The 10,838-nt window shown below is 40.0% G+C and overlaps 1 protein-coding gene across 1 annotated transcript; it reads right to left on the reverse strand.

Annotated features, from left to right (window-relative positions):
• Window positions 1-503: 503 nt before the first annotated feature.
• On the reverse strand, window positions 504-3,682 carry LOC115222934 (EP300-interacting inhibitor of differentiation 3-like). The gene has a single exon (XM_029793333.2). The coding sequence runs from the start codon at window positions 3,595-3,597 to the stop codon at window positions 2,542-2,544; it is 1,056 nt and encodes a 351-aa protein (XP_029649193.1). The 5' UTR covers window positions 3,598-3,682; the 3' UTR covers window positions 504-2,541.
• Window positions 3,683-10,838: the final 7,156 nt, after the last annotated feature.

Raw genomic sequence — 10,838 nt, forward strand, 5'->3', positions numbered from 1 at the left:
CATAGGTTTTCTGTTGGTGCTCTATGCTCCACATGGAGTTAAAAGATTGAGAACAAAAAGATGTGTATGTGTGTGTAGTTATCCAATGAGTTTTCATAAGTGATTAAAAAAACAACAGGCACTCATATATCAGATAATACAGTACTATGAATTTCTACTCACAAAAGCCAATTTATGTCATCGAATAGTTTCATGCAGAAGAACCAATGAAAAGTGTTGAGGCAAATTTACAATCATCAGGCAAGACAACATTTTCCTTTCAACTCTGATGACATGATATTCTTCAACTCTTTTAGTTTTATCTTTTCTCAATATGAAACTATTGGTAACATAAATTGGTTGTTATGAGGCTATATTTATGTCATATGATATATGTGTATGCGGATGGAGATATATAGATATATATGTTTGGATATTTGTATATATAATGAATGTATTTATGGTTCACATGTAGACAATAAATTTTACAAACAACATAATATTCTCTTAAACATAAACTAAACAACAATAATAACAATAATTTATTTCATTGGCACAAGGCCAAAAATTATGTATCTGAGGGTTTATAGCCAATTATATCAAACCTCAGTACTTGGCTGGTGCTTATTTTCAGATCACCTGACCTGAAAGGATGAAAACTAAAATCTATTTTGGCTGGATTTGAACTCAGATCTGAAGCCCACATCAATAAAAGTCCGCCATCATTCTATCAATTTGCCACCATATAATAAAAATATTTTTTTTTTTTGAAGACTTGAGTACAAGAATAAAAATTTCCAGAGGTATGGATGAATGGCATGCCTTTCTAGAAAGGGCGGCACTAGGAGGGGTTAACTATAAGATTAGACCAGCGGTGGGTTTAATGGCACTCACCTGTAATAAATGTCTGAGGTAGGCAAGGCTGTTTCATAAACATGTGCTCATGGGCCCTGATACCAAAACTGAAGCTCCAACCATCATCGAAATATAACGAAATTATTTGTGGGCTCAAGGAAACTAAAACGGCCCATGAATAAATAGTATAGCACCCACAGAACCGACTCTACATAAGTTGGTACTGTTAAACAAATACACAAGGCCACAGTGGTGACGACAGTCGACAGAATTTGATAGGTCCAATGATTTTATCGATTTCGGAAGGATAAAACACTGAGTAGAGAGCCCTGGCATGATTTGAACTCACGTTATAATCAGGGAGCTTGGGTCGGTTACATTGATCCCCCCCCCCCAGGACAGGATTAGTATTTACTTTACCGACCCTCGAGGGATGGAAGGCGAAGTCGACCTCGGCGGGTTTCGAACCCGGAACATAAAGAGCCGGAAGAAATACTGCCAAGCATTTTGGCTGGCATACTAATTATTCTGCCAGCTCGCCGCTCTAAACTCGCGTTTTTAACGGTTTCAAAATTTGGGACAAGGCCAGCAATTTCGGGAGGGGGAGAAGATCGATTACATTGACCCCCCAATATTCAACTGAAAGGGACGAAAGGCAAGGCCGAACCCAGCGGTATTTGAACTCAGAACGCGAAGCCGGACGAAATACCACTAAGCATCTTATCCGGCATGCTAACGATTCTGCTTGCTCGTCGCCTTAACTCGCATAATAACAACAATGAGTTCTTTTTTTTATACAAATACACAAATCAATTATATCGACACCTGTTCGTGACCTTATTTTATAAACATACGTAAGAAAGGGGGATTATTATATAAGCTAGGTGGGATTTGAACTTGCATCGTAGTAATAACAAGCCTGGGACAAAGTTGGTATGATGTAGTTCGCTTCGCAAACGACGTGGGGAAGGGTTCTAGCCCACTTCTCAGCACGTGGATGTCTTCTACACCCCACTTCAATCAAAGAATTCGACAAGGAAATTTGCGGAAGTGAGTCAGATGAACGTGTGCGTGCGTGTATGTTTACATTGGCATCGAATAGAAATGTCTTCTGGTGATTTCTTTTGGCCCGTCTCAGTTCCTTGTCTTTTTACGCCTTGTTACTCTACATTTTGTCTTTTTCGCCTCCCGAAATCGATGAAATTAAAGTTTACACCGACCAACACAAAATCCTCGTTATCATTTAGGTCTGTCCCGTATAGCCTAGCGGTTCGACAAATATTGATTTAAAAACAAAAAAAAAAGACACCAGACAGAATGAAATAAAGTACTGGGAATTAATATAATTGATTAAAAAACAAGATAAACCCTCGGAGGAGGCAGTGCCATAGCATATATATATGCACAGTCCAGTGGCTGTAACCAGAGAAAGAAGAATGATGATAAACAGAAAAACAGCAACAGTTTCTGAATTATAGCGGACCAAAAAAAACAAATGATGTCCTTCTTGTAGAGGCCCCACCTAAAAATTCAGAATATCTTGGAGAAGATGGGAAACAGTGGGACACAGAGCTGTTCATCCCTTTTGCAAAGGAGTTTAAGGTGCAGTCTTTGGACCCATTAATAAAATGTCACTACTGAAAAATTAAAGAACAAAACAATAATACAAAAAAAAAAAAAGAAGTCTGTTAATGCTAATTTTTGTGACTATCTTCTGCTTCTACCTGTCGCAGATGATGATGATGTTTTTGTGGTCGATGATGTGGTAGGAGAAGGAATGGTAGCAGCAGTAATTTGGGATCTGTTCGTTTCAAGAGGCGCTCTTGATGGTATCATAGCAGTTCGGAGGTCGAAGGTTTTTTTAATTGCCCGCCATTCAGCCGGAGATATGGAAATCACACACTGACGGGTTCGCTTCGTGCTTTCTTGGCTTTTATTCTCCTCCAAACCCACCGGTTCGATGACCGGTAAATTGTCTCCGTCCAGGTAAACTTTAGCAAGTCCATCGCGCACCAGAAACGAAACATGGAAGATGTTTTCGACCGTTTGGCCGAACGAATCCGGGTTGACAACGAAACGGAAATAGCAGATTGGTTCTTTACCTTCAGCGTTGTGGTAATCCCGAAGACATTTCAACACTCGTTCTACCTCCTCTGTAGTCGCTTCGTTTTTTTCAATATCTCCAAATTTCGATATCTGTTTCGGAACGGTCGCCTTTTCCGATGAATTTTCCTTGTCTCGTGGTCTACGGTTGATGTGTCTCTGCATTTTAACGACCCCCGGATCAAACGAACCATATAAAAGATGCAGAGGGGTGAAACGGGCGAACAAATAGCTACAGTCCTGTCCCATGGTGATCCACCCGGATCGAGACACAACCATACGTTCTCCATCGAGCGACTCCAAGTGTTCCGAACCTAGACTGTTCTTCAGTTTGTCGGTATACTCCAACGGTTGGAACCTGATAAACTCTGTGTTGAGGGCCTGAGCTTTCTGTTTGCCGAGGCCAGAGATTAGGTTCAGGGCGTAAGAATCGAGAGCAGCTTCTCGCGTTCGAATGTTGGTCGATCCAAACACAGGTTTGGAATATAATTCAGCTTTGCTGAGTTGAACGTCCAAAGCATCAGAAGACGGGTTGATAAGATCCTCTTTGTTGGCGTTGAGTTCTTCAATCAAGGACCGGTAGTTTTGTCTTATCTGACGCTTTTCAAGGTCGCTAGCATCCCCTCCCGACAGATTTAGATTGCCACCACCTGGCAACATCTTCTTTCTGTTAAAAAGATGAAGACATCGAACGAAGAACGAAGAGACGCGTTTTCCACTATGACAGAAGAGTGTTCCTACAAGGGAGATAATTCTCGTGTTTTTATTATTTTTCCCGCCTTATTTTTTTATTGAATGATATAAATTCCAGTTCATTTTAGTTATGGTCTTTATCGGACTTTATATGATATCGCCTTTTAAAGGAATACTCTACTCTATCCATACTGACCTACGGTTTATTTTTACATCTTCCCAAGAATGATAAAACGAAAAGAAAAATAACAGGGTCCACCAGATTTTAAAACGAAACTAAAGAGAATTGGGTAATAATTTTGACTCTAACCGTTCAACCGTAAAATTTAATGAAATAAGGAAGGGCAACAGTTTAAATGATTTCTATATAACTCTTCCCGCCGAGGTCGACCATGCTTTCATCCTTTCGAGGTCGATAAAATAGTTACCATTTGAGGACTGGGATCTATATAATCGACTTACCCACCACCCCCGATCTTGCTGGTCTTGTGCCAAAATTTGAAACCGATAACTATATACCTTTTATCTTTTACTTGTTTCAATCATTGGATCGCGACCATGCTGGGTGCTGGGGCGCCGCCTTGAAGAGTACTTTATTTTTTAAGTGTGATACTTAAAAAACTGCATCAGCTAAGTAAATGGCCTTCCCTAAATGCATTATAACATAATCTGATCATTATTTCTGAAAATTATTGCCGTTCTTTGAGCATATAAAAGACAAATTTGGCTGGGGCAGAATGAGTAACATTATCTAAATTTTCTGCTTCAGTTCTCCAGAAAATAGGCTCATACACATCAATATCCACCCCTAGACATCAGTAAGATCAGAAATGCTAAAAAAAATTTTAATATCTAGGTCAAATACAAGAGGATCAGGAGAAATGAAATTAATAAACACAACTAAATAAAAAAAACATAAAATATTCTCAAAAGCTTCTTCACAATCTACAGAAGTGTTCTCACCATGCAGTTAGAAGAAATTATTGAAATTAGTCATTACTCATTTTACCCCATGCTAGACATAATTTTTTGAGACTTGAGAATGATTAAATTACACACGAGTCTGTTGTGCTTGAGAAGACCTGTTAAGCCAAGTGAAATCATAGTCATGGCCGATATTGGTGTCACATAACACTCACCCATGCCAGTGGCATGTAAAGAGCACTATTGGAGCATTGGGCCTCATGGAGACAAAGTGGCTGAGTTCCTTTTGAGTGTTGGGCCTCATGGAGGCAAAGTGGCTGAGTTACTTTCAAGGAGTACTACACTCATGGAGTGGTTGGTGTTAGGAAGGGCATCCAGCTGTAGAAACACTGTCAGATCAGACTGGAGCCTGGTGCAGCCTTCTGGCTTCCCAGATCCCAGTCGATCAGTCCAACCCATGCTAGCATGGAAAACAGACGTTAAACGATGATGATGATTGGGCCTCACAGAGGCAAAGTGGCCAAGTTCCTTTTGAGCGTTGGGCCTCAGAGAGGTAATGACCAAAACCTTTGGCATGATGTCATGCTTGAGAAGAAGACCCATCTAGCCAAGCAAAATCGCAGTCATGGCAGACACCAGCGTCACGCAAATGGCACCCATGCTGGTGGCACATAAAAGCACCCATTACACTCTCGGAAAACCATGTCAAATCAGACTGGAGTCTGGTGCAGCCTTCCAGCGTACCAGCCCTGATCAAACTGTCCAACCCATGCCAGCATGGACAATGGACATTAAATGATGATGATTAGTGTGTGGAAAAATTGACTCAGAATCCAACAGAGAAAAGAATATTGATTGTTAAATACCAAAAATTATCCAACTATTTTGTGAGCAACCTCAATTACAACTGGGTCAAAGCTGAGGAAAAATATCTTGAAACTTCTTGAAAACCACCTGACTGTTTCGGATCTCCTCGACTTTGGCAACAACAACTATCCTGACTAACTTTTACTCCTGAAGATGATGTAACAGTACAAAACGATAATGCAATACTTCAATGTAATGATTTCAAACAAACAGAAAAAAAATAAGAAGAAATCAGAAATTACTTATTTTGCCCCACCAATCTACCAGTAAGTATATACGTATGTGTGTGTGAACAGGCCTCTTTCAGTTTCTGTCAACTAAATCTGCTCACAAGGCTTTGGTCAATCCAGGGCTTCAATAAAAAACACTTGCTCAAGATGCCACGGAGTGGGACTGAACCTGGAGCCATGAGGTTGGGAAGCAAACATCTTACCACACAACCATAGTTCTTTCATCCTTTACATCAGCAAGCATTCATTTGTTTGATCAGTTCTTCTACCTCTTTGCTGTATTAACATTTAAGTGGTTGGGTATTCCATAGATGCACATGTTTCCTTAACATAGTTCTCCTCCAGAAGATCCACAACTCTTTAGCATCCAAATTATTCTGTCAAATCCTTATTTATTCCCACTTATTAAACGTTATTGCTGTTATTTCTTTATTTTCTGCAAACAAAATGCACAAAAAAGCTACACGTTTGCATTATGTTATATGTACAATAATAATCGCGGGCATGGCTGTGTGGTTAGGGAGCTTGCTTCCTAGCTACATGGTTTCGGGTTCAGTCCCACTGCGTGGCACTTTGGGTAGGTGTCTTCCGCTATAGCCCCGAGCCGACCGAAGCTTTGTGATTGAATTCGGCAGGCGGAAGTTACTGCCATGTGTGTATATGTGCGTGTAGGTGCTTGTGCCTCTCCGAAAGAGAGAGAGGGATAACTGTATACATTTTTACAAACTAAGGACATTATATAGACCTCCTTGACTTCAAGTTAGAGAAGGGGTGCGTATTACACACAAGGTTTAGGTTTTTTCAGAGGTACAGCCCCTAAAAATCCCCTGCATATTATACTCAGGGGTGGACTATACTCGAGGATTTACGGTATGTATTCATACAGGAGCGGAATCATTTTATTGTAAAATCTGTGGTAAATCATTGTCTGAAAATGGTAACTGAACCACTTGGTGGAGGCACATGGCCTAGTGGTTAGAGCAGCAGACTCACGGTCGAGGGATTGCGGGTTCGAATCTCAGACCGGGCGATGTGTGTGTTTATGAGTGAAACACCTAAGCTCCACGCAGCTCCGGCAGAAGGTAATGGTGAAACTTCTGCTGATTCTTTCGCCACAACTTTCTCTCACTCTTTCCTCCTGCATCTTGCAGCTCACCTGTGATGGACCGGTGTCCCGTCCAGATGGGGAACCTATAAGCCAAGAAACCGGGAAACTGGCCCTTATGAGCCATGCATGGCTCGAGAAGGAACAAACAAGAAGAAAAAAAAACTGAACTACTTGCAAGCATTTTCATCCAGGATAGAAACTACATCACTGTGACATCTGTGGGATCTTTTCGGTTTGAACAGCAGTTTTTTTCTAGCGGTGTCATATGAAATTGTCACCCATAATTATGACCCTAGTATCGATCTATTGCATTTCAATCTGTTTTAGGGTTAGGGTTAGGGGTGGGCAGAAGGGTATCTTTTTTTCTTCAGAAATGTAAATAAACCCAATCTGTTTCTTAAACGAGGGACATATTCATACGGCACAGAATGTTTTCACCTCAATAGACGTCATTGATTGGTTGAAATTGCAGAAATTGAAGAAAAAAAAAGCAACAAATATCTTACAAACTATAGAATTTTCTCAATAAAGCCAAGAGAAAAAGATGTTTTATAAACACATTCTACCAGTATACGAAGTTTAAAAGTGTTTAGCTACGTGGAAATTATTTAAAAAAAACTGCCGGTCAAACTGAAAAGATCCCATCTATGATAAATCATTCTCTCAAATTAATAATGTTTTCACTACTGAAATACGTATTCATGCAGGAAAGAAACATTATCACTGATATCTCTAATAAATTGTTCACTGAAAGTTGTACTCTAACTAAATACAAACACATTCATATTGGTTTGAAGCCATATCATTGTAATATCTTCAGTAAATCATTTTCTGAAAACACTGTCTTAATTACTCATCTTTATATTCACACAGGCAATAAATCTGTGGTGAATCCTTCTCAGGAAAATAGTGTCTTAACTGGTGGAAGCACTCCGTCGGTTACGACGACGAGGGTTCCGGTTGATCCGATCAACGGAACAGCCTGCTCGTGAAATTAACGTGTAAGTGGCTGAGCACTCCACGGACACGTGTACCCTTAACGTAGTTCTCGGGGATATTCAGCGTGACACAGAGAGTGACAAGGCCGGCCCCTTGAAATGCAGGTACAACAGAAACAGGAAGTAAGAGTGAGAGAAAGTTGTGGTGAAAGAGTACAGCAGGGATCACCACCATCCCTGCCAGAACCTCGTGGAGCTTTAGGTGTTTTCGCTCAATAAACACTCACAACGCCCGGTCTGGGAATCGAAACCGCGATCCTACGACCACGAGTCCGCTGCCCTAACCACTGGGCCATTGCGCCTCTACTGTCTTAACTACTCACAAATGTATTCATACAGGAGTAAAGCTCTACCACACAGTACTCACTGAATACAATAAGTGCGTTTTCATACAGAAGAAAATGTATAGGTGCAGGGGTGACTGTGTGATTAAGAAACTTGCCCTGCAACCACATGGTTTCGGGTTCAATCCCATTGCATGGCAATTTGGGAAAGTGTCTGCTTCTATAACACCTGGCCAACCAATACCTTCTGAGTGAATTTGGAAGATGGAAACTGTGTGGAATCCCATTCTAATATATATATATATAATCAAAGTAAGCAACAAGAATATCTTCGGTAATTTGGTATGATCATACCAAATTACCGACGATATTCTTGTTGCTTACTTTGATTATAATCACCCCATGGATTTATATGGATAATACCGTACAAAATTCTGGTGCATCTAACTTAAGTACCATATTCATTTGAATCTAAATTTGCTGAACTTATATATATATATATATCAACAGGATATCCAGAGGTGATGCAGTACGACTGTTTCAAGCGGCTCCATTTAATTGAACAGTGCAATCATTACATCAATTTAAATGCATCACCTCTGGATATCCTGTTGCTTATTTTGATTTTATTCACGTTATTTTGAAATTCTATGGATAATACCACACTAATTTTTGGTGCCTCAACTTAAGTACCTAATTCATCTGAATCTCAATTATTTTGCATTCATATATGTACATATTATATTATTTAATAACGGCTTAATTCAGCTCCATGCAACTTTTGTAGGTTTGTCAAATGAACTTAGCTCATCAGGATTAGGTGACTGAATGGAGAAACAGAGGAAGATGGCTGTTGAAGATTGGGCTGCTTTTAGTCAAGGCAAGTCACATGTTTTTAATATTGATATTTTGGGTCATCCCATAAATAATGTGGTTTTTTTAATTGCATGAACTAAAAGTCGGTAGGGGACAGGATAAACTACCTGCATCAACTTGCTATAAAAGCATGTAGTAAGTTTACCTTGTCCTTATTCTTAGTGCAAGTTTTGAAGCATGCAGTTCGATTTTAACAGTTATTTTTCAAAGCTATAATGGAAGTGACAAAGGAGAATATTTGGCATATTTTGCTTTATGAATTCAATAAAGGCAACAACGCAACAGAAAGTGTGAGGAATATTAATGCAGTATATGGGGACTGGACAATAAGCGTAAGCCAGTGTCAGTGGTGGTTCCAGAAATTCCAAGCCTGAATTTACAGCCTAGAAGATGAGCCACATCCTGGAAGATCTTTAGGGCTCAATGAGGACATCCTGCAAACCCTGGTGGAACAAAAACTCATTGTAACTGTTGAAGAACTAGCAGAGAATTGGATTTGGTCATTCAACAATTCATCAACATCATTGGAAAAGTCAACAAATTTTCCGAGTCTTATCACACACAGAGAGCGAATGTGTGCTCTTCTTTGCTGTCACATCTCAAGAATGAACCATTTTTGGACCGAATAGTGACTGGTGATGAGAAATGTGCCCTCTATAAAAATATCAAGCACTGAAGACAGTGGGTAAGGAAAAGAGGAACTCTGACACTCCAGGCTAAAGAAGGTCTTCACCCACGTAAGGTGTTGTTATCTGTTTGGTGGGAGATGAAAGGTTCAGTCTACTTTGAACTTTTAAACCAAATGATAACAGTGATCTACAGTGAGCAGTTTGAGCGGCTTAAGTCAGCGCTAGAAGAAAAACAACCATCTTTGGTTTCAAGACAAAAGGTGTTCTTCCATCAGGATAATGCTCAGCCACATACAGCAAGGGATGACATTCCAAAGGCTGGAGCAGTTGGAATGGGAAACGATGTCCCACCCACCATATACACCAGACATTGCCCCATCTGATTATCGTTTATTCCGCAGTCTTCAAAATCATTTGGATGGAAAAAAATATGAATTCTGTAGATGAGATTAGAACAGTACTGGAAGAGTCTACCAGATAGATGGAAGAGCATTGTGGAAAATGAAGGAGAGTATCATCAACATCATATTTTAGATTAAAAAAAAACTTTATCTTAATTTTGAAAAATGAAAGAAGTATAAAAAAAAACACATTATTTATGGGATGACCAAATATGTGTGTGTGTGTGTGTGTGTGTGTGAGAGAGAGAGAGAGATTGTGTCTGTGCTTGTCACCTCCCCTTAATCATATGTATGGATGTATGCAATCTAAACGTGTTTGGATGCAAAAAAGTACATAATTCTATTTGACACATTCTCTGTTGGAAGAAAATGTCCAAAATTTCATATATTTCCAACAAGTCTGCAGACTATAAAATTTATGGAATTTTGTATGTGTGTAAGCAGTCGAAATTTCTAATAGGTTTATATGAAATGTTTGCTTCCCAATCACATAGTTTCAGGATCAATCTCACTGTGTGATTCTTTGGGCAAGTGTCTTCTGTTATAACCTTGGGCCAATGGATGTGATCGACAGTAACTGTAAGAAGCTTATGTAATCTCTTATTACTGCTCTGTACTCGACCAATACTTTACTTCTTTCTGAAGCAGATCTAGATTAAGCTCTAACACCAGGTTGTTAGTGTCACTATACCTAAGCAAAATATTAAAATAGATACGTGTGGCCGTTGCCAGCGCGGCCGTTGCCAGTGCCGCCCCGACTGGCTTTGTGCCGGTGGCACGTAAAAAGCACCATCCGTTCGTGACCGTTGCCAGCCTCGCCTGGCCCCCCGTGCCGGTGGCACATAAAAAGCACCATCCAATCGTAGCCGTTTGCCAGACTCGTCTGGCACC

Source organism: Octopus sinensis, linkage group LG21 (assembly GCF_006345805.1).
Source record: "Octopus sinensis linkage group LG21, ASM634580v1, whole genome shotgun sequence".
NCBI classification, from domain to species: domain Eukaryota; kingdom Metazoa; phylum Mollusca; class Cephalopoda; order Octopoda; family Octopodidae; genus Octopus; species Octopus sinensis.